General features: G+C 37.1%; 2 protein-coding genes across 2 annotated transcripts; one reads left to right on the top strand and one right to left on the bottom strand.

Moving 5' to 3' along the window:
- Positions 1–9,851: 9,851 nt before the first annotated feature.
- LOC145735683 (uncharacterized) lies at positions 9,852–16,084 on the bottom strand. Its single transcript, XM_081989662.1, has 5 exons — positions 15,643–16,084; positions 13,631–13,870; positions 12,011–13,174; positions 11,298–11,742; positions 9,852–10,746 (listed from the first exon to the last, which is right to left on the bottom strand). Exons 1-5 carry the CDS (start codon positions 16,082–16,084, stop codon positions 9,852–9,854), a joined length of 3,186 nt encoding a protein of 1,061 aa, XP_081845788.1.
- Positions 16,085–18,557: 2,473 nt separating this feature from the next.
- Positions 18,558–21,134, top strand: LOC145735682 (uncharacterized). Its single transcript, XM_081989661.1, has 3 exons — positions 18,558–18,608; positions 18,810–18,959; positions 20,327–21,134. The coding sequence occupies exons 1-3, from the start codon at positions 18,558–18,560 to the stop codon at positions 20,924–20,926; spliced, it is 801 nt and encodes a 266-aa protein (XP_081845787.1). The 3' UTR covers positions 20,927–21,134.
- The last annotated feature ends 1,740 nt before the right edge of the window (positions 21,135–22,874 follow it).

The raw sequence follows: 22,874 nt of genomic DNA, 5'->3' as shown, positions 1-22,874 counted from the left end.
GGAATGTACCTAGGTGCCAACTTGGCAGCAAAACCGTCTACTGCTTTAGATAAAACATAATTTTTCTTCCAGACCTGATCTCCAACATGATACTCAACATCTCTCTTTCGAAAATCATAACGTTGTTTACTTTGAATGTAAGATTTATGAAGTCGTTTCCGAACTTCTTCATAGATGTTAGGTAATTCCTGAACTGTATTGGGGTTATGCACTTTATCAGAAATTTCCACCTTATTGTCAGCATTATCACTAATTAAACCATAAAATGAACCATCAACAGGTATATTCCTGCCAAAGTTTAAAAATGCAGGAGAGAAACCAGTAATTTCATGTTTAGCCAGTCTAATAGCCTGGGCAACTTGGAAAATAGATTTATCCCAATCCCTGTGATTTTCATGAATGTAGGATCTTATTGCAGTGATTATCACTTGGTTGACTCTTTCAGTATGGTTCACTTGTGCATGATATCTAGCGTTATACCAAATTTTCTGGACATTATACTTAGTCATGAGATTTTTAAAATCCTTGCTAGTAAACTGACTACCATTGTCACAAGAGAAAATTTGGCAAACCCCAAACAAAAGAAAAACTTGATTTTCTATGAACTTAACTATGGCCTTAGAAGTCGCCTTCGCCATAGGGTGCACAAGTACAAATTTAGTGAACCAATCCACCACAACAAGAACGTACTGGTTTCCCGATTTTGATCTTGGATAAGGACCAATAAGATCAGCTGACAATAACTGGAAAGGAAAATTAACATTTCGGTATTGACCCATAAGACCTGCCTGGGGTAAATGACTAGATTTACTAGCAGCGCAAATAGTGCATTTTCTAACATAACGGTAAACAGAATCTCGCATATTTGCCCAATAATACAGTTCAGCAACCATAGACCGGCTGTTTCATGATCGTGAAACTTTTCAAGAATTTCCTGTCTATGAGCCGTAGGTACAACATTTTTCCAATTGGAAACATTGCCATCCAAGTTGTACTTAGAAAATACATGTTTATAAAGACAGTTATTTTTCACCTTAAAAGTCGGAAATTTATCAGGTGATTCTTGAACTTTCACTAACATGTCACGATACCATTTATCCAAAATTAGATTGGTCAAATTTAAAACTGCAACATCTTCCAAACTTCTCGAAAGAGCATCAGCTACAGTATTGGCAACACCCTTTCTATGCACGATATTAAATGAATACTGAGATAACTTAACAATCCATCTAGCTATACGAGCAGAAGGATTTTTCATGTTATTCAACCAAACTAAAGAGGAATGATCAGTATGGACCGTATAATGTGTCCCTTCCAAATAGTATCGGAATTTCTCAATGCCAAACAAAACAGCTAACAATTCCTTTTTAGTGGTTGTATATTTACGTTGACATTTGTTCAAAGTTCTACTCGCATAGGCAATAGGGTGTTCCAAACCGTCCTCCTCTTGATACAACACACAGCCAACTCCTGTGTCAGAAGCATCACACATTAAACTAAAAGGCTTGGTATAATCAGGACTGGCAAGAACAGGAGCAGTAGTAAGTGCCTCTTTAATTTTAGCAAAAGCAATGTTTGCTTCAGGGGTCCAAACAATAGGTTGACCTTTTTTACGCCCTTTCAAAAGATCGGTAATTGGACTACATAGGGACGAAAAATCCTTAAGAAACCTACGATAATAACCTATCAAACCGACAAGTCTACGAATTTGCGTAGTATTTTTAGGAACAGGGTAATCCAAAATAGCAGAAACTTTATCAGGGTTGGTCCTAAGCCCATCACGATCAACAATATAACCTAAAAATTTGAGAGACGACCTACAAAATTGACTTTTGTCCAAATTAATAGTCAAACCAGCATCCTTAAGACGCATAAATAGTTTTTTCAAAATCTCACAGTGTGTGTCAAAGTCAGGTGTGACAATAATAATGTCATCAAGATAATAAAATACATAAGGCTCTAAAGCCGGTCCTATAACCATGTCCATTAATCGACACATACTTTGGGCACTATCATTCAATCCAAAAGGTAAAACTTTATAATGGAAAAGCCCTCTACCATGCACTGCAAAAGCGGTTTTCTCTTTTGAAGTGTCATCAAGTGGAATTTGATGAAAAGCTTGCTTTAAATCAATTGAAGACAGGAATTTCGCATCACGAACTTTGGTGACAATAGAATCAATAAGAGGCATTGGATATGCACTAGGAATACTAACAGAGTTAAGCTTCCGGGCATCCAAGCACACTCTAAATGAGCCATCACTTTTTTTGACAAGCCACATAGGCGAACACCAAGGTGAATTAGAAGGTTCTATTATACCAAGCTCCAGCATTTCATCCACCTGCTCGTTAAGACACTTTTGCATTGCATATGATAATGGGTATTGTCTCTGTTTGACAGGCTTTTCATTACCGGTGTTAATGGTATGTTTAATTAAATGGGTTAAACCCAATTTATTTTTTGGTGCAATAGTTTTATACAGATCCTTGATCTTATTAAGTTCTTCAGTCTGTGTCAAAGTTAACTCTTCAGCAGACTGAATCTTATTTATAACAGACACTGAATTAAAGATTGATTGATATGACAGGTTTCTAAAATTTAATTGAATATTAAATGCTTTAAGAAAATCAATGCCCAAAATCAACTCATGTTTTAAAGAAGGAATAACTAAAATTTTCAACAGTCTGGTAACATTACCTAAAGTTATAGGAGCCCAAAAATAACCTGACACACTCTGTAAGTTTCCGTCAGCAGTAGTGACGTGAAATGACGAATCTTCGGTCAAACATAAGTCTACGTCTTTAAGTATCTGCAGACCATCAAAACCCAGAATAGAGATAGAACTACCAGTATCGATCAAAGCCAAAAACGAACAATCAGAAATTCTAACATTTAAATATGGACGGTCATCAAACGATTTTTTAGCACAAACAGGATTAACGGAAATTTCCGTGGACAAAGACAACGCACCGTCTTCAGTAACTTGACTATCACCAACAATAGGAACTTTTTCAGACATAAAAAATTTCACTTGGTCCAACCATTTATGCCAATCCAAAAGATCAGTCACTACTGACTGTCTTTTTTGTTCTCTTTCTTTTGAGAATTTTTTGTCAACCTGACAGAAGGATTGTTGGTCTTCCTGCCAGGTCTTGTGACGTTTTTTGAACAATTAGGACAGTTGGACTTCGTAAAATTTTCTTTACCACAACTGTAGCAATACAAACTCCTTTCGGCAGTACATTCAGTGTTTATATGACCGCGTTTCCTACAATTCCAACAAACCACACTGGAGGAAACAGAACTAATATTTCCAGAAAAGCCTGGCCTACTAAGATCAGGTTCCATTAAATTACCTCTATGTGTAGTTGGTCGGTACTGATTTGAAACATAGAGACTGTTTTCTATTCGTTTACACAAAGAAGTCAAGTCACTGACAGCGGTTATGTCATGCAATGCCAAAGTCCTAACATAATCCGGCATTAAATTTTCTCTGATAATGTCTACAACTTCTTTTTCAGAAGGAGCCTCAGTTAATCGATTGAAAAGACCCTCCATAGAACTAATAAATAAACAAACTGGTTCTTTAGGGTTTTGTTTCCTAGCTTTGATTTCTTCTAATAAGTTTCTATCATAGTGGTCACGCAAAAAAGTCTCTTTTAATTTACCCACTAAATCATCCCAATCAATAAAACGCCCCTTTTTATGATGATTATACCACCAAGTCCAAGCTTGCGAATCAAAAAGGTCTCCAGCAGAAGCAAAAACCTCATCTGTTGAGCAGCCACGAGACATTCTAAAGGTTTCTACCTTTTCAAGAAAAGCCATTAATGAACCCTCGCCAGTAAACTTTTGCAGTCCCCATTTATGTACAGGCACAGACTTGCTAACAACCTGATTAACTGCATTAGCATTAAAACTGACAGAACCCAAATTTGGGTCAAGAGGAGTTGAAGCAGCTGGAAAAACTTTAGCATCGAGATCACCTTCCAAAGTTAATATCTCAACATATAAATCATTCTTCCTTTGAGTTTCCTCATCAGAAGTATGATTCATACGATTAAGTCGGCCTGAGACATGCCAGAGCCGAGTTGAAATGTTTTTGTATGAAGGATCACTAGATGTACCGGTAAAACCTACTATTTTAACCTTAATTGATGCAATAGATAACGCCAGCTCCTTTTCATCAAAATCAAATTCAAATGGGTTCGACACTTGACAAATACTACGATTGGCATTTTCTTGAGCCAACAGCCCCCTCAAAATTTTACGTCTCTGATCAACAGTACCCAATGGCTTCATAGATCTGATAGAAATTTCATAATCTAGCTCATGGGCTTGCAAGGCATTAATTTGGAGAGCCATTATTAAAATTTCTAGTTTAACCCCAAAAAACTAAATAAACACAAGAGATATATAAATTTTACAGCTAAAGTGCAACAAAAACAACTGACTTGGACAACAATCAAAAGCTTGATCACTACTTGTGATCCAAGTTACTCAAAACTGATTAAATAAATCAGTCAATCAATAATTAAACACTTAATCAAATTAAGGAAAATTAAAATTGTCCAAATCAGTACAAATAAAATCTCCACCAAAAGAGAAAATTAATTCGCACTTTTAACTGCAAAACCGAACCACAATGTTATAGGAAAAACTATAAAAAAACTTAAGATAACGGGGCAAACCTGAAACTTCGGTCTAAAAATAGATTGGCACGGTCACAAGCAAAGCAAAAGGTAAAAATGCAACGATAATACGATAAACCAGCAATTCCAAACTTGACACTAATTAATTCAAGAATAAATATCTTATACTATCAACACGTCTGGCACCGTGAAAAAACTAAGTAAATATTGTAGCCATGCAAAAATACACATGCACAAACAAGGCAGTCCGATAACCCACAATCCAAGCGTGCTCAATCCACTAAAAATCAAAAAGGCCCTTCACGTTGGTCGCCAATTTGTTATGATGAAACCTCACGTTAATGAGATTTCAACACCCTTTAATTAGATAGCTCAAGGTCGTGGATTAATTGCATGAGTTCATAACTAGCTAAAGATGAACACACTTGGATATACTGCAGGAAATCAAACGAACCACTTGTTGTATATGTACACGTGTATATTACAAATTAAAATAACTACAATATTTACAAAAATTTACAAAATTATTTACACACTTTACAAAAAGTTGCCAAGAAAATTAAAAAGACAAAAAGAAAGTTAAATTTGAACAAATGAAAAAAAAAACAAGAGAAGTTAAATTTGAAATAAAAAAAAAAAGAAAAAGTTTTCCCAGTGCCACACTGTCTCTAATTGCCCTTACCAGCCGTCAAAGACGATGTTTGGGTCCTGGAACCTCCAGTATCCTCTTCCCAGTCGTCAGTAGTGGCCACCGCTGATTTCCAGGTAGGAAATGGAGTCCAGAGACTGGTGACAGGTACCTAGGGCAGAAAACAGCAGAACACCAGGGAAAACGAACAAACAGCTTCAACACTTGTTCCGGCAACCAAAAAGGTGACCAGAGGCGATGACAAGTGTTGAAGTTGTTCAGAGCAAATTGATATAAACTAAAAAAAATCAAATTAAATCAAATAAAACTAAGCCAAATGAGGAATTGTCTTGGTGGTTCAACTCTGACCTTTCTAAACCTCTGTGGCCGGTGATCGGCTTTCCCAACACGTGGGCTGGTTTTTGGACTTTTACTTTTCAATCCCCGATTGAAACGTTCTTTTCTCGGGAAAACTCTCAAATCTCTGGTCAGGAGACCCTTGGAATTCCGGTCGGAAAGGTCTTTGAAATTCCGGTCGGAAAGGTCTTTGAAATTCCGGTCGGAAAAGTCCTTGAATCTCCGAATATCCGGATGGGCCGAACACAATGCTGTGTTGGAAAATTGGGCCGATACAAAATAATTCAAAAGAATTAACAATAAAACCAATTTACCTGTAATTCGGCCAGATGATCACGGATTAAAAATCAAATTCACACACACGCCACACGGCTCAGAAAAAAAAGAATCAGATGTCGGCAGTTCGAGTGCTGTAGTGGTAAAAAGACCGATATCACAAAGTAGGGTGATTAAATAGGCACATGGCACCTGACACAAAGAAACACGACCACAAACCGACGCTCCCCCGACAAAAATCGAAACCAATCACGTGACTACGGCACCTGATAACTTATCAGGTCACGCACCCACATTTACAACAAAATGTGCACAAAGTGCAATTGGAGGATTTAAGCGATCGGAATCGGTCTACCAGTGTAACTAGGCCCATGTACATTAAAAACACAAATCAAACGAGTTAACGGACGAAAACTCTATTTCGTACGTAACACATCAAGCAATTTAAGTGCAATAAATTGTTTAAGTAGTCATGTATTTCTACAAACTCTTAGTATAGACATTAAAATTGGTCATAAAATGCATACTATCCGTGCACTTATAGATACAGGCTCTCAGAAATCATATATTTTACAGTCAACTGCTGATCAATTACATCTAATTTGTAAGAAACAGGAGAAAATTTTACATTGTCTTTTTGGAGGTTCTATGGTTGAGCAAATCCACAACTCTTACAATCTAAAATTAGAGAAGTGTGTTTAATAAAATGAGGAATGCATTAACCAGAACAGATCTTAGTCTACATCTTAAAATCAGAATGCTTAAATGCTACATATTTCCAGTACTATTATATGGAATGGAAGCCTGGACGCTTAAGAAGTGCGACACTGACCGGCTGGAAGCGTTCGAGATGTGGGCATATCGAAGAATCCTCAGAATAAGCTGGGTGAGCAGAACAACGAACAAGGAGGTGTTGAGAAGAATGGGAAAGGAGAAGGAAATAATCAACACAATCAAAATCAGAAAATTGCAATATCTGGGCCACGTGATGAGAGGGGAGAGGTACACACTGTTGCAAACTATTATACAAGGAAAAATACAGGGTAAAAGAAGTATAGGAAGAAGACGCATCTCCTGGTTGAACAAACTAAGGCAGTGGTACAACAGTAGCTCTGTTGATTTGTTCAGATCCGCAGCTTCAAAGATAAAAATCGCCATGATGATAGCCAACCTTCTTAAAGGAGACGGCACGTAAAGAAGAAGAAGATTATAGCTGTTGCATAGAAGTTTTAGATCAAAAGAGAATATGTAGTGACATGTCACCGGTACTAAATGGACCATGGCTGGCAGAATTGTCCAAGTTGAATGTAAGCCTATCAGATACTGGAAAATCTAGCGCAATTGAATTGTTGATTGGTGCTGATGTTGCTGGACATTTATAGTATACAGGCAGGCAACATGAATTTAGTTGTGGTTTAGTAGCCATGGAAACTTTTCTGGGGTGGACTCTCCTAGGAAGGGTGCACAGAGATTATTCCAGTAATAATCTTTCTATTTCAACCTTGAATTTATTTATTAAGGACGACAACATAACACTAATTTGTGGGAGTTGGATGTAATAGGAATTTCTGACCCTGTAAAAGCTAAAACCAGACAAGAATTAGATCTATTAGCAACCGAATTAGTTCGCAAAAATTTAGAAGGTCGGTATGAAGTTCGTTTTCCTTGGTTAGAATGGCACCCGGAATTGCCTAGTAACTATGCTGTTGCCAAGAAACGCTTGTCAGGAACCTTAAGCAAGCTGAACGCTATGTTGTTCAAAGAATATAAAGACATTTTTCTGGAATGGGAAAAGAGTGGAATCATTGAACGGGTTTTTTGAAGATGTGCCTTCACAGAATGCTCATTATCTTCCACACAGGCCAGTTATTAAGGAAAATTCTAGTACAACTAAGATTTTTGACGACCTGTTTTTGATGCTTGCGCTGTTCAGGCCAATGTGCAGAACAAGTGTGCGCCCATCTCTAGTGTCTGTCAGTCGTGCGTTTGTCCACAGTGTCGCGTGTGTCAAGGAGTTATCCAAAATGAAAAATGACAGAACACAATAGAATTAATTAGGTTAGATGTTAACAATGTGAAAATAGGTTTTTGGAGCGAAAGCTGAAAATAAATTGTGTTTGATTTATAAGGGAAATTTATTTGAAAAAAGCTCATCCAGCCAAAACATGGTCCTTCGTCGAGCCGGATTCTAAGTGGTGTATGGAAGTCCTCAACGTGATAGTGTGCAAATTGTGAAGCCCAGTCCAGAGTCCAAGTCCAAAAAAGCGACTTAACCAATAAGCAAAACACGTGAGTTCCTGTGATATCCTTTTCGTGCCCTATGATAGCTTTTATTTCCGAGTTTTCCGAAAACAGAGGTGGTAAGCAGTAAATTTAAGTGTCTTAATGCTAGCTGCTTACATATTCCCAAATTTTAGGTGTTTTCTAAGTGTAGAGTAGTGTTAATATCAAATAATCATGCAGGAAAAAGACAAGGATGAACTTAAAGTTTTAGTTAAAAAAGAGGTGTTATTAAATCAAAACAAACTTTATTTAAAACTTATTTGGAAACAGCAAAGCAAACCAAATTTAAGTTAGATATACAATCAACTAACAAACAAGTGATTATAGAGCTTCAGAAACGTCTTGATAAGTATTCTGAACTTATAGGGGAGTTTGATGACATTCAAACTCAAATTGAATTAATGTCTATCGATCCTATGGATCAACTTGAGGAAAGAGCTGGGTTTGAGGATGTGTTTTTTGAATTAAGTGCAGAGGCAAAAGGAATATATGACAGATATTTTGTTATGCCCATAACTAGTGATAATACTGTCAGTACAAACACCCCAATGTTGCCCAATGTCACCAGTGGTATTGCAGGTGGTGAGTTACCACATCAAGGGTTAAAGCTTCCTCCAATAAATCTTACAAAATTCTCTGGTGAGTATAAAAATTGGTTAGAGTTTAGAGATTTGTTTGATTCTCTCATTAATTTAAATGTGTCCCTGAGTAATGTACAAAAGTTTTATTATCTACGAGCATCACTGGAGGGTGGTGCAGCTCAGGTTATACGAGGAGTGGAAACAACTGATAGTAACTATCATATTGCTTGGAATATGTTGTGTACAAGATATAATAACAATAATGTCCTTATCCAAAATCACATTAAAGCCTTAGTTAATTTACCCCATGTAACAGTTGAGTCAAGTGTTAACTTACGAGTGATGGTTGATTCAGTGTCAAAACATATACAAAGCCTTAAAACATTAAAACAACCAACTGATTCATGGGACTCATTATTGATATTTATCTTGAGTGCAAAATTGGATAAAAAAACAGAAAGGGAGTGGGTGGAAAAAAAGGTTTTGTCTGCAGATATAAAATTACTAAGAGGGAACAAGCTGGAAGTTTAAATTTGAGTGTGGAGGAAAATGTTCTTCCGACTTTAGAGGAGTTCTTGGATTTCTTAAGGAGGAGAGCCGGCATGTTAGAGACTTTGGAGGTGGCAAGAGGTGGAAAGACTTCAGGTGAGTGGAGTCAAAGCACAAATAAAGCTAAAGAAAGTAGTAACTATAAAAATAGACCAGTTTATGGGTTGGCAACTCTAAATAATAGTCCAACAGTCAAGTGTGTTGTTTGCGGTGGTTCTCATTATTCTCAAAGTTGTGTAGAGTTTCTAAATTTGCCAGTTGATTCCAGGGTAAAAAAGATTCAAGAGTTGAGATTGTGTTTTAACTGTTTACGGTGTGGTCATGCCTCAAGGTCATGTCAATCTAGTTTTGCGTGCAAAAAGTGTAAATTGAAACACCACACAATTTTACAATTTGACAGGAGTGCTTCAAATCGACAAGAAGAAGGGAGTGTTGAGTACGCATTAGACTTTCTTTCTTGAACTTTTACTGACTGTTTTATTAACTTTAAGCAGTATTTATAACAAAAAATATGGAGTATCGTATTTAGACGTGTGTATTGTCTCGCGTTCGGTTTCTGTCTCTTCCTTGCGGCGTTGCCGCTTCCGTTTCGTCATCCCCAACATGCCCCCCGCCTTGAAAGGGTTGGCTTTCAACGGTATCCAGTGGCAGTGGACAGATTCTGTGTAGAGCTCGCTTTACGGTACCATTCAGCGTTTGAATCGAAACCACTCTGGTAACGCCATCATTCCCTGGATGCAAACATATAATCCGACCCAGCTTCCAACGCATCGGCGGTAAATGATCGTCCTTTATTAGAACCAAAGCTCCCTCAGCAACTGTGTGATGGTTTTGGCGCCACTTTGTCCTTTGTTGCAACTCGGATACGTATTCTTTTGACCACCTGGACCAAAATTGTTGACGACATTGTTCTAGCAATTGGTATCTATTCAGGCGTCCTGGAGGTAAATTGCTAAGGTCCGCTTCTGGTATGCAAGTCAGCAGTCTTCCGACCAAGAAGTGGGCGGGAGTTAAAGGATTTAGGTCGTTGGGATCAGCGGTCAAAGGGGAAATCGGACGTGAATTTAACACGGCCTCAATCTGAGTAAATATACTGTACAACTCCTCAAAGGTGAGAATATTGACACCAATTACGCGCCTTAGATGGTATTTACTGGATTTAATCCCAGCCTCCCAAAGGCCACCGAAATGAGGAGAATTGGTAGGAATAAATCGCCACTCTATATCGTCATTAGCACAGGATTTAATGATTTTTTGCTCATTATTTCGCAAGAATTCAGCGAGGTTCTTCAATTCCGCGTTGGCACCTACGAAGTTGGTTCCATTGTCAGAATATATCACGGAAGGCTTGCCTCGCCTGCTGATAAACCTTTTTAAAGCAAGAATAAAAGCCGCGTCTTGCAACCGCGACCTTTCCGATCTTTAATAGTAAATGGACCTCCATAATCCACACCGCACACTGTAAATGGAAAATTTGCTTCTAAACGTCTTTTTGGTAAATCGCCCATGATGGGAAATAGTCCTTTCGGATTACACTTAAAACATGTTATGCATTCCCTAACTGTCGCCCTAGCCAGGTTACGCCCGGATATAGGCCACAACGTCTCACGAATAGTACTCAGTAGTAGTTGTGGTCCGGCATGTAATAATCTGAGGTGTTCATGTTTAAAAATCAATTTGCAAAGAGGATGCTTAGATGAAATGATTAAGGGATGTTTTTTATCTTTATGAAACTCAGAATTTTCTAATCGGCCACCTACCCTTAACGATCCATTCTCATCAATGAACGGATTTAAACTGAAAAGCTTGCTTTTTGAAGTCAATTGTTTTGCTTCTAATTTTATTTTAATTTCTTCTGGAAAAGAGTCATATTGAGATATTTTCACTAATTGTAAAAATGCCTTCGCAAGTTCACTGGCTGTCAAACTACCGCGCTCTCTATTTTGTTTATATTTACAATTTTTTACAAACCTGAGGACATATGCCATGCAACGTTTTAATCGAGACAAACTAGAAAATCTGGTGAAGTCTATAAGATAATTTTGATCTTTAGGGATCAATAAAGTGACTGTTTTCAGCTCAGGAAGATCGGTGGTGCAGATCACAGAATTAGGCCAATAGCTCTCAACACATTTCAGCCAACTTGGCCCTTGCCACCACAAATCACAGTTTTGAATATCCTTTGGTGACATTCCTCGTGAGAGTATGTCAGCTGGATTATCTTTGGTTGATATATGCCTCCAAGAACAATCAGAGGTCAATTCCTGAATTTCAGCGACTCTGTTTCCCACGAATATTTTTAGAGTGCTAGGAGGTTTTTTAAGCCATCCTAACACTATGGAAGAGTCAGTCCAACAAACGACACGGTCTAACTTGATTCGTAAAGAATTCCTGATTTTATGCGCCAGTTGTGCAGCTATCAATGCGCCACATAATTCAAGCTTTGGAATTGTGATAATCTTGAGTTTTGCAACTTTAGTTTTTGAGCAAATTAGATGCACGTGTGTAACTCCGTTACGATCTTCCGATCTAATATATGCACAAGAACCGTATGCTGCTAAATTCTCCTATCTTGAAAATAAGTCTATCGTTAGCACTGGACCATGCAAGGCCTAACGTTTTTGTAGCGCTATCTGAATCGATTTGTAAAATTCCGGTAGAAGACGTCTCGTTTAATGTGATACCTTTTATTATATCAGGGGAATTGGACTGCCATTTTCGAAGCTCAAAACCACCAGAAATTAACACTTGAGATAATAGTCTTCCTAGTTCAGAGGCCTTCTCAATAGAGTCTGCTCCGAATAAGACGTCGTCCACGTAAAAGTCATTTTTTATTATTTTGCTTATTTCGGGATAGGTATTTTGACAATCCAAACCGAGTTGGAAAAGACATCGTATAGCCAAAAATGCTGCACTGCTAGTGCCATATGTAACAGTTTGCAGTTCGTAGGTATCAATCGGTTGAGAAGAATCATATCTCCAAAGAATTCTTTGAAGAGGATACTGTTCAGGGCTTATCAGTACCTGCCGGTACATTTTGGCAATATCAGAAGCTACCACAAATGCATGTACCCTGAATCTTATCAAAATGGACAGGAGATCGTTTTGTATGGTAGGTCCAACCATTTGTAAATTGTTCATAGAAATTCCGGACGTTGTATCGGCACTACAATCAAAAACAACGCGCAATCGTGTAGTCAAACTGCTTTCCTTTAAGACTCCGTGATGTGGCATGTAATAAGCGGGCTGTTGATTATCAAAATTAGAGACCTTACGCATATGACCTAGCTCTTCGTATTTACGCATAAATTTAACGTATTCGTTTTGTAGTGTTTCATTTCGATTGAGTTTTTTCTCTAATAACATAAAACGTTTCTCGGCTTGTGATTTAGAATCGCCTAATTTTGATAAAGAATCTTTGAGAGGAATCGTGACAACAAATCTACCATTTTCCCGTTTTGTATGGAGCTGAAAATGTTCTTCGCATAAAATTTCTTCTTGAGACCACAGCTTTCTAGTGGTGCACTCCTCCAGCGCCCAAAATTTAGCAAGCTGCGACTGAACATCGATTGTCTTAGCAAAAAAGGTGTTGGTATGCTCAATTGAAGCTTGCCCTAGCGGACCCGAAACTACCCAACCGAATACAGTTTTTTGTAAGACTGGAAGGCTACAACCCAGCTTAATTTGACCAATTAATAATGTATCCCAAAAGATATTAGCCCCAATAAGCATGTCAATTGTTCCTGGTTTGTAAAATGAAGGATCTGCAAGTAAAACATTTTCGGGGATTTTCATCATACTTCGATCAATTGGACAACTCGGCAACAATCCTGATATGCTATCGATAACTAAGCAATGTAAACTTGTTTTAAAATTATTATGTTGAGATTGGATGCTTACTTGACACTGAAACTTGATATTTGACATTACGTTATTTATTCCGGAAACAGCAATCGAAATTTGTTTAGTGTGTAAATTTAATCGACGACATAAATCTGTAGTGATAAAGTTTGACTGCGACGCTGAGGGGGGGTTACGAATGTAGTGATTGTCAGCTTTACATAGTGGACATATATTAAAAATAGCCTTTAAATGATTTTGTATTAATAATCTCGTATTATTGTATCGATCACAAAGTAAACCCCAAGCTACCGAGTAGTTATCCGCTGAAAAGTCAAGGGATGCTATAACTTGTGCCGCGTTATCGCTTAACGATACTTTTAGGTAATGGTATTTTTGAACGTTACTTAACGCATTGCTCGTATGTATCAGTGACTCAAATGTCTCCCGGAACTCTAACCAACTTTCGTAGTCGCCACGGAATTTAGGCACCTCAATTGGTGGCAGCTTAATAGTATTATGAGAAAAAGGAATATTTATGTCATTTATAAGTTCGCTTTGTGTATTGGGCAAAGTGTCGCTGCAGTTTATAGATAGAAACCTTTTAGCTTTACTAGTTTCTGTGAAAAATGACGTATAAAAATTTTCGCGTTCTGCATATTGAACTTCCAATTCTTCATCGTCAACCGTAGCTTCTATATCATCTTGAACATCATTAAATTCTTTCATTAGAAGCTCAACACCAGAAAGGCGAGTCCAAAATCGCACGAATAGTGTGGACCTGGTTGCGATCGTCTATGATTTGTAAGAGAACTGTAGACAACAAAGTTTGACCAACAGTTGCATCAGAACTAGTTAGTGACGTTGATATTTCAGCAGTATTTTGAGTATTATGACTGGGTTCAGAATTTCGATCGGATCTAGTTAGGTGCAAAAGCGTGTTATGACGCCCATTGCATTTACGACAATTTGACAGCCTGCAAACAGTATTCTTATGGCCATATCGCAAGCAATTTGTGCAAAGATTTAGCTGTTTTGACTTTTCCAGTCTACCGTCAGGAGACAGTTTTAAAAAGTCGGGACAGTTACGAATGTAGTGATTGTCAGCTTTACATAGTGGACAATTCGATATAGGATTACCGGTAAAACGATTGTCTATTGCTTGCGTATTGTCACTGTTACTATTTGATTTGTTAAGTAACAGAGTTCTAGTATTTTTATTCCTATTTGGAATAAGAGTTCTATTATCAGTTTGCTTTAGTTCTAAAGTTTCAAGTAGGTCAGCCTTTGATTTTAAAAATGTTTTGAGATCATCAAGGTTAGGTGTCAATTTATTGGAAATAAATTCTTCCCAGTCGCGTGCAGTGGATATATCTAATTTCGAGGTAATAATGTATATTATAAGAGTATCCCAAGCCTCAGTAGGTTGATTTAAATGTTTAAGAGCTTTGAGATGTTTTGACAGAGAGTCTATAACACTACGGATTGATTCGGATGATCCTCTGCCGTTAATATACAGGGTGTCCGGAAAATACGTGTACAACGTTTGACGACAGACTCCTGACGTCAAAATATGTCGATCTAAGCCGACTTAGTTATATCCAAAATTGTCTCGTTTAGCCGGTAGAGGGCGTCAAAAATTTGTAAAAATATTGGTTTTTTACTAAATTACGTGAAAACCTGCTAATGGATTTTAATGAATTTTAGTATGTAGACTAATACTATAAAATGACGTTTTCTAGTAGTATAGTCACCGGCTGTAAATAAGTGGAAGTGTTATAAAAGTGATATAATACGTCAACATTTCTCCTCATTTTTTATATGAACGGCGTTATGACAACCCAGATATTTTTGTCGAGTGACCGGAAGTATTTTGAAGCTATTTTACCTCTTTAATATTTCCCGGTGGATGAGCTGTTTCGCCAGAAACAGAACTAAACAATTTACAATTACCTGCATACATCAAAGTAGGTATAATAAAGTTGAAATTATTTATTGTAAGAAACTAAGTAAACCAAAAACATTACTTAAGCAAATGTGTAAAATGACCGCCATCTTGCTGAATACACTTATCAATACTCTTTAAGAAATGAAATTGTACCCAATATTTTTACAAATTTTTGACGCCCTCTACCGGCTAAACGAGACAATTTTGGATATAACTAAGTCGGCTTAGATCGACATATTTTGACGTCAGGAGTCTGTCGTCAAACGTTGTACACGTATTTTCCGGACACCCTGCATATATTAAAAATAGCCTTTAAATGATTTTGTATTAATAATCTCGTATTATTGTATCGATCACAAAGTAAACCCCAAGCTACCGAGTAGTTATCCGCTGAAAAGTCAAGGGATGCTATAACTTGTGCCGCGTTATCGCTTAACGATACTTTTAGGTAATGGTATTTTTGAACGTTACTTAACGCATTGCTCGTATGTATCAGTGACTCAAATGTCTCCCGGAACTCTAACCAACTTTCGTAGTCGCCACGGAATTTAGGCACCTCAATTGGTGGCAGCTTAATAGTATTATGAGAAAAAGGAATATTTATGTCATTTATAAGTTCGCTTTGTGTATTGGGCAAAGTGTCGCTGCAGTTTATAGATAGAAACCTTTTAGCTTTACTAGTTTCTGTGAAAAATGACGTATAAAAATTTTCGCGTTCTGCATATTGAACTTCCAATTCTTCATCGTCAACCGTAGCTTCTATATCATCTTGAACATCATTAAATTCTTTCATTAGAAGCTCAACACCAGAAAGGCGAGCCTCCAACTGAATATGTTCCTCATTTTCCAATTTTTGCTCAGCTAAAAAGATTATATGAAGATCTTGAACAAATTTAGAAAATATTGTCAAACGCGATTTTATTGATGCTCGTTTGCGCTTTAGTTTTTTAATTGTCTCTTCAGAAGACATGATTAATGAGAAGATGAAATAAAACAATTATAAAATTGTATGTAATATTACGTATGGTATGTCAAGGAAATATTTCTAAGTCTGGCAACAACGCTTTTACACCGGCCGGCGGCCGCCGCGAGAATCACCTGACCTTCACGTTAATGGCCAATGGGAATAAATCACGTACGTAAATGCAAAATAAACACAGGAAATTCGGCCTCGAGTTTCGACTTGTCTAGGATTTATACAACTGTAGGCTGTAATGTAATTTTAACGCTTTGTAGTGTGGTGTACAGTATACAGTGCGTTTTTTTTAACGCGCAACATAGGATTTTACGTGTTAAATTTTTAAGCCCATGTAAGACTATTTTATTTTGGAACTGCAAGTCTATAACTTGACGGGTGTGTCTTTAGTACCCTGAAGCTTAAGTAAGTCTACCAATTTGGGTTAAAAAGTGATTAAAAACTGGAAAAAAATCATTTTTTTTCGAAAAGATTTTATTGTTCCATACTCCCCGTATGCATTGTTGTTCCTTGTTGTTTTTATACTGGCAGGGCAGGTAGCAGGTAAAGTGACATATTTTGACTGCATCACGACCCGACATCTTTTGAACGTCAAAAGGGCATTTTATGATTGTTTGGAATACTGTTTGGCTTCAAACGAAGGTCACTTTGAACAAATCACTTATAAAAATACTTCTTTTGTCCTTAACTTTCTTGATATAAAGTTAATGATCACCCTGTTTTACTTTCTACGCCAAATTTTACCTGCTACCTGCCGTGCCAGTATCAAAAACAACAAAGAACAACAATGCATACAGGGAGTATGAAACGATAAAACCTTTTAGAAAAAAGATGATTTTTTGCAAGCTTTTTAACACTTTTTAGGCCGAATTGGTAAACTTACTTAAGCTTCAGGGTACGAAACAGCCACCCGTCAAGTTTTATACTTGTAGTTCCAAAATAACATGGTCTAACATGGGCTTAAAAATTTAACACGTGAAATCCTATGTTGCGCGTTAAAAAAAACGCACTGTATAAACCCAAATCAAAACGATGCACAGAATAATAAGGATTTAATGGCAAAAAGGAACCTACCCACTTCTCACTTCGCAGCTTCAGTTTAATCGTATTTCTTCTGTTTTCTGGTTATAATATCCGTCTCGAAGGACCAACAATGTTGAGTACGCATTAGACTTTCTTTCTTGAACTTCGTTTTATTAACTTTAAGCAGTATTTATAACAAAAAATATGGAGTATCGTATTTAGACGTGTGTATTGTCTCGCGTTCGGTTTCTGTCTCTTCCTTGCGGCGTTGCCGCTTCCGTTTCGTCATCCCCAACAGGGAGTTTAGATTCAAATGCTAGAGAACTGGTAACAAATATTGATAATAGTGTTACTTTGACTAGTGGCATTGGAGGTGTAACTCCTCAAGTACTATTGCAAACTGCATTAGTTCAGATTTTAGATTCACAAGGTGTTCCTCAGGTATGTAGGGCTTTATTGGATGGAGTCAGTCAAAGCCATCTAATAAGTGAAGAGTGTTGCAATAGATTGGGTCTAAATAAAATCAAATTGCCAACTTTGATTGTGGGTGTTGGTCAAAACACATGTAATTTACAATACAGGTGTTGTGTCCAAATTCAGTCGCGTTTTAATTCATTTATATCAGAGTTGTCACTAATTGTCATTCCTAAAATCAGTGGTGTATATCCTGTTGAGTATGTTAATGCTTCACCTTGGAAACTTCCAACAAATTTACAGTTAGCTGATCCAACATTTAATACTCCTGGTAACATTGATGTTTTAATTGGATCTGGAATTTACCTAAACTTGTTGTGTGTTGGACAAGTTCGTCTAGGTACTAAGATGCCTACACTACAAAAAACTCAATTTGGTTGGGTTCTTGGTGGAGAAGTTTCATCTCACAATCCTACACAAAGGCTTTATTGCAACCGGTCATCTAATCTTGATCTTCAAGAACAAATGTCTCGGTTTTGGGAAATTGAGGAAGTGTCGTTTACTAGGATTCCATCAGCTGAAGAAAAGGTGCGTGAAGAGATTTTTGTTAAAACTACAACCAGAAACAAGGACGGACGGTTTGTAGTACAAATTCCACTTAAAGAGTCTCCTCAAGTGCTTGGAGATTCAAGGCAAATTGCTTTAAACAGATTTCAGTCTTTGGAAACCAAGTTTCAAAAGAAACCAGAGTTTAAGAGTTAAACGGCCCATACACTATACAATTAGTTGCACGACAAGTTGTACAACTCAGGTCGCTTCGACCGTCGAAACGATAATTGCATAGTGTGTGATGCTGTCGTCCAACAAGTCGTACGACCCGGTCGAATCGTACGGCAGTTTGACTGGAGAAAAATTTATCGTACGACGGCGTTTGATATACGACAAATAGCACTGACGTATGGGCAACTGACGACTTGTCAAATACAAATTCGACATAAACTTTAAAAAAAAACTTAAAACTCCCGCAAGTATGGAGACTAATATATTTTGGTCTGAATTTATTGATCTCTATCGTGAGCAGGTGTGTTTATGGGATGTGAAATCCAATGAATATGCCAATAAACATAAATGAAATGCCAGCTATGAACTTAAAAGCAACCGTCGAGGTCCTAAAATAAAAGATTAATAATATGCGAACAGCGTTCAGAAGTGAGCTACAAAAGGAAAAAAAGAAATAATAAAGGAAGTGGGTACTTCACACAAATAGTACAAAATTTTATAGGTACATTCTTCAAAGAGCACAGGAAAAGGGGGAGATACATATGAACCAACGTTATGGTACTTTGATTTGCTTTTATTTACCTTACAGTCAGAAACCGGTAGAAAAGGCATATCCACAGATGAATTGGAAGTAATTTTGGAATACGAAACGGTAAGCATATTTTCTATGTATATGATTTTATTTAGATTGAATTAAAAATAATACAAAAACATATATTAGTTTTTGTTGTATAACACGACGTGATTACGCTATCATTTTTTCTTGAAAGGTAGTTTTTCCGATAGTAGTATAATAGTTTTTAAATTTATTCCTTTTTATTATAATTTTTTCCCTTTAACTTGCTTTGCAGAATTACTTGCGTTCTTGCTTGGGTTTTTTCTATCCAAACCTAGTAAATTACTATTTTGTATCCATTTTCCTGGTGTAACAGTACGTCTTCATAATCCACAGAAGGTTCTGTTAATTTTTTTGGATCTTCTCCTTAAGAAATTATGTAGCGCACAACATGCCAGAACAACGGCATCGATTCTCTCAATGTTTATAGCTATAGGCTGCAAAAACACTCTGAACCGTGATGCCAAAATACCGAAAACATTTTCCACTACTCGGCGTGTCCGACAAAGCCGGTAGTTAAAATTTTTTTTATCGTAGCTTATTCCCTTTTGCGGATATGGCTTCATTAGATTTTCCATCAATGGAAATGCCTCGTCTCCAATAAATACGTATGGAAACTCATCGATTGTATTCGGAAGTGTTGATGGGTTTGGTATAGTCAGTTTATTTTCTTTCAAGCGTTTACAAATTCCTGTTTGGCTCCAAATGCCTCCATCCGATACACGTCCTTTGGTGTATGAACGTACAGAAATTCATAATTTGCATTTACAATTGCAAACAGCACAACACTAAATGTTCCTTTATAATTGAAATAATACGATCCAGAGTTTGATGGCTTTTTGATAAGAACATGTTCACCGTCCATCGCTCCCAGACAATTTTCAAACTGCCACATCGTTCTAAAATCGTGTGCAACTTTTTGCCACTGTTCTGGAGTTGATGGAACCTATTTACTTGAACATATATTAGCATTAATTAATGTTTTATGTCGTCCTAGAGAGAACATTTTGAATGTATTGATAGCTTATCCGAGAAATGAACACCTTTGATAAACAGTCGCTTCTATGGCAATTATCTTCTTGATAATATACAAAAACATCAGTATTTATAATATACCAGGTGTCCAAGAGCATCCTGGACATAGGAGATTAACATGGGAAACCGGTTTTGATTTTTTTGCGCCTGTACTGTATTTGATTGAAAAATCGTATTAATGAAAGTTGTAGTACCTATCACGGACTAGTTTTCTGTATTCTTTTCAGATCTCTAACTTGAGCCTTTTCGTCGTAAAACACGAACAAAAATGAGAAAATTTAAACTTTTAGCCTGCACTGTATAAGCGGTTGTCACCTGGACATAGCGGGTTGGACACCTGGTTTATAATTTTTTTTTTTATATTTCAGATAGATACACTTGATGATTATACTGAAAATAAAGACGAATCTGGAAAACACTCGGAAGCTTCTATGACTCCATTCTCTCCTGCGAGTGACTTGAAAGAGCAACCAAATTTAAACAACAATGATACTACTGAGACTATTCCACAAACCTCATACACAGAAATAACCCCACATTCATCTAGAGTTTCATCCTCTAAAAGGAGAAATCAACAAAATACTAGTAAGAAAAGAAAAAATTGTAATTCAATCGACCAAAAGAAACAGGAGGTACTAGATTTAGCGCATAAGACACAGCAGAATCAGTTAAAAGACCTTGAGGGATTTCAGCGAATCATAGCAGAAAAACTGATTTCTGACGTGATGTTCTATGCAAAAATGGGTAAAATCACGGAACACTCTAGTATATTTATACCTCCAAACTCCCTACCGCAACCCATCCATCCTTCTGCCCAATTCAGCCAACAACCGCAAGGTTATGTACCCAACTCAGGGTATCAATCGCAAGCAACAGAAGGCAGCACCCAGACGATGCTGTCCTCGCAAGTTCAAAATAGTGAAGAAAATTCTCACATAAGCCATTTGTTTAATACATATGAACCATAAGAATATTATAAAAAATACTATTTTCCGTTGTTTAAATCACGAGAGTGGCTTATTTTTGTATTTCATAATATCATAATAAATATAAATAAATAAAGACGCGGTTATTTTACTTACCTGCAAGTATTCTTCTTTTAAAACTTCGTAAATGGCCCAGCATGTCTCCGGAATTATTTTGCCAATGGCTTGAGGTGATATGGCAGTACTGAACTTAAGGTCCTCATAAGAATTTCTTGTTGTCAAATATCGTAGTGTGACGGTTAATCTTTCTTCAGCATTAATTGCATCCCTCAGTTGTGTGTCTTGTTGTGTTATTTTCCGCCTGACTAATTCTAGCAATAAATTAAATGCGTCGTTGTCCATTCTTAGATAATTTTTAAAATCTGATGGTTCACAGGTAGTAATTCTTTCAGCAAATTCATGTGTGAAAATCCGCCTCTGCAATAACCAGTTTTTGCACCATTTTCTAACTTTTTTTTTCATCACAAATTAAAGCGACCACTATTGCTGCTATAGTTGTTTTTGACAACGTTCGCGGCATGATGCTTTGTGTGCTACAGAAGTTTAAAACGTACTGCAAATCTTTAAGACCGATTGATGCCCAGATCGTTTGTGTTTGTGGCCAAAATCATGTGCAACTTGTCGCATCAATTGTCTGTTCAATCTATCGTACAACTTGTCGTACAACTAATTGTATAGTGTATGGGCCGTTTTAGGTCATATGATTGAATGTGAGAATAAAAGTGAGTCAGCTGTTTCATCTTATTTTCCACATCATGGTGTTTCAAATGAGAATAGTCAAACAACTAAATTAAGGGTCGTTTTTGATGGGTTCGCAGTCACAAATACCGGAAAATCGTTTAATGATATTCAGCTAGTGGGTCCGGTGCTACAAGATGACTTTATTTCTTTGATGCTGAGGTTCCGGCAACATAATGTGGTACTCACTGCTGATGTGGTAAAGATGTACAGGCAGATTATGGTGAAAAAAGATCAATCGTGCCTTCAGCGAGTTCTTTGGCGTGGTGATCCTTCAGAGAAGTTGAAAACATTTGAGCTGTGCACTGTGTCTTACGGCACAGCTTCTGCCCCATTTTTAGCGGTAAGTCTAAAACAATTAGCCCTCGAAAATAGGGAAGTTTTGCCTGAGTCCTCTTCAGTTATTGAAAGGGACTTTTACATGGATGACTTGTTAACAGGAGGCCAATCAGTAGCAGAAGTTTTAAAAATCTATAAAAAGGTGGCTAATATTTTAAAATCTGCTGGTTTTGAACTTCAAAAGTGGGCTTCTAACAGCGAAGAGGTAATTAGGCATATCAGGTCAGAAGCAAATTCAAATGTTATCTTTGGTAATCAGAGTCAACATAAGGCGTTAGGTGTTTACTGGTCGTGTGAACAAGACAAATTCATGTTTTATGTTGAAAAATTTTTGATAACACAGAAGTCACTAAGCGGGGATTTCTTTCTTGCATTGCAAAATTATTTGATCCTTTGGGTTTAGTAAGTACTTGCATAGTGATAGCTAAAATTGTGATGCAAAGGTTATGGCTTCTGAATCTCAACTGGAATGACTCACTTCCCCTGGACATTAAGAGACATTGGAGTAAGTTTAAGGAAAATCTCGAGCAGGTGAATAATTTGAGAATTTCTAGGCACGTTCTCTGTGTAAATCCTGTGGAAATTCGTATGGAGCATGTGGGTACATACGTAGTGTTGATGTAAGTGGTAGAATTACTGTGAAGCTTATGTGTGGTAAAAGTAAGGTATGTCCTCTCAAGTCGCTGAGTATACCTAGGCTGGAACTCTGTGCTGCTCTATTATTAGCAAATCTACTGCAGAAGGTGCGTTCTTCGATAACATTTCCAGTTAACTCTTGTTTCTTGTGGAGCGATTCTACGGTTGTATTAACTGGATACATACCCCATCTGGTGTTCTTCAAACATTTGTTAGT

The sequence above is a fragment of the Ips typographus genome, linkage group LG11, assembly GCF_016097725.1.
Source record: "Ips typographus isolate SLU linkage group LG11, UJ_Ityp_2.0, whole genome shotgun sequence".
NCBI lineage: Eukaryota > Metazoa > Arthropoda > Insecta > Coleoptera > Curculionidae > Ips > Ips typographus.
This window is presented reverse-complemented; position numbering and strand designations above follow the sequence as displayed.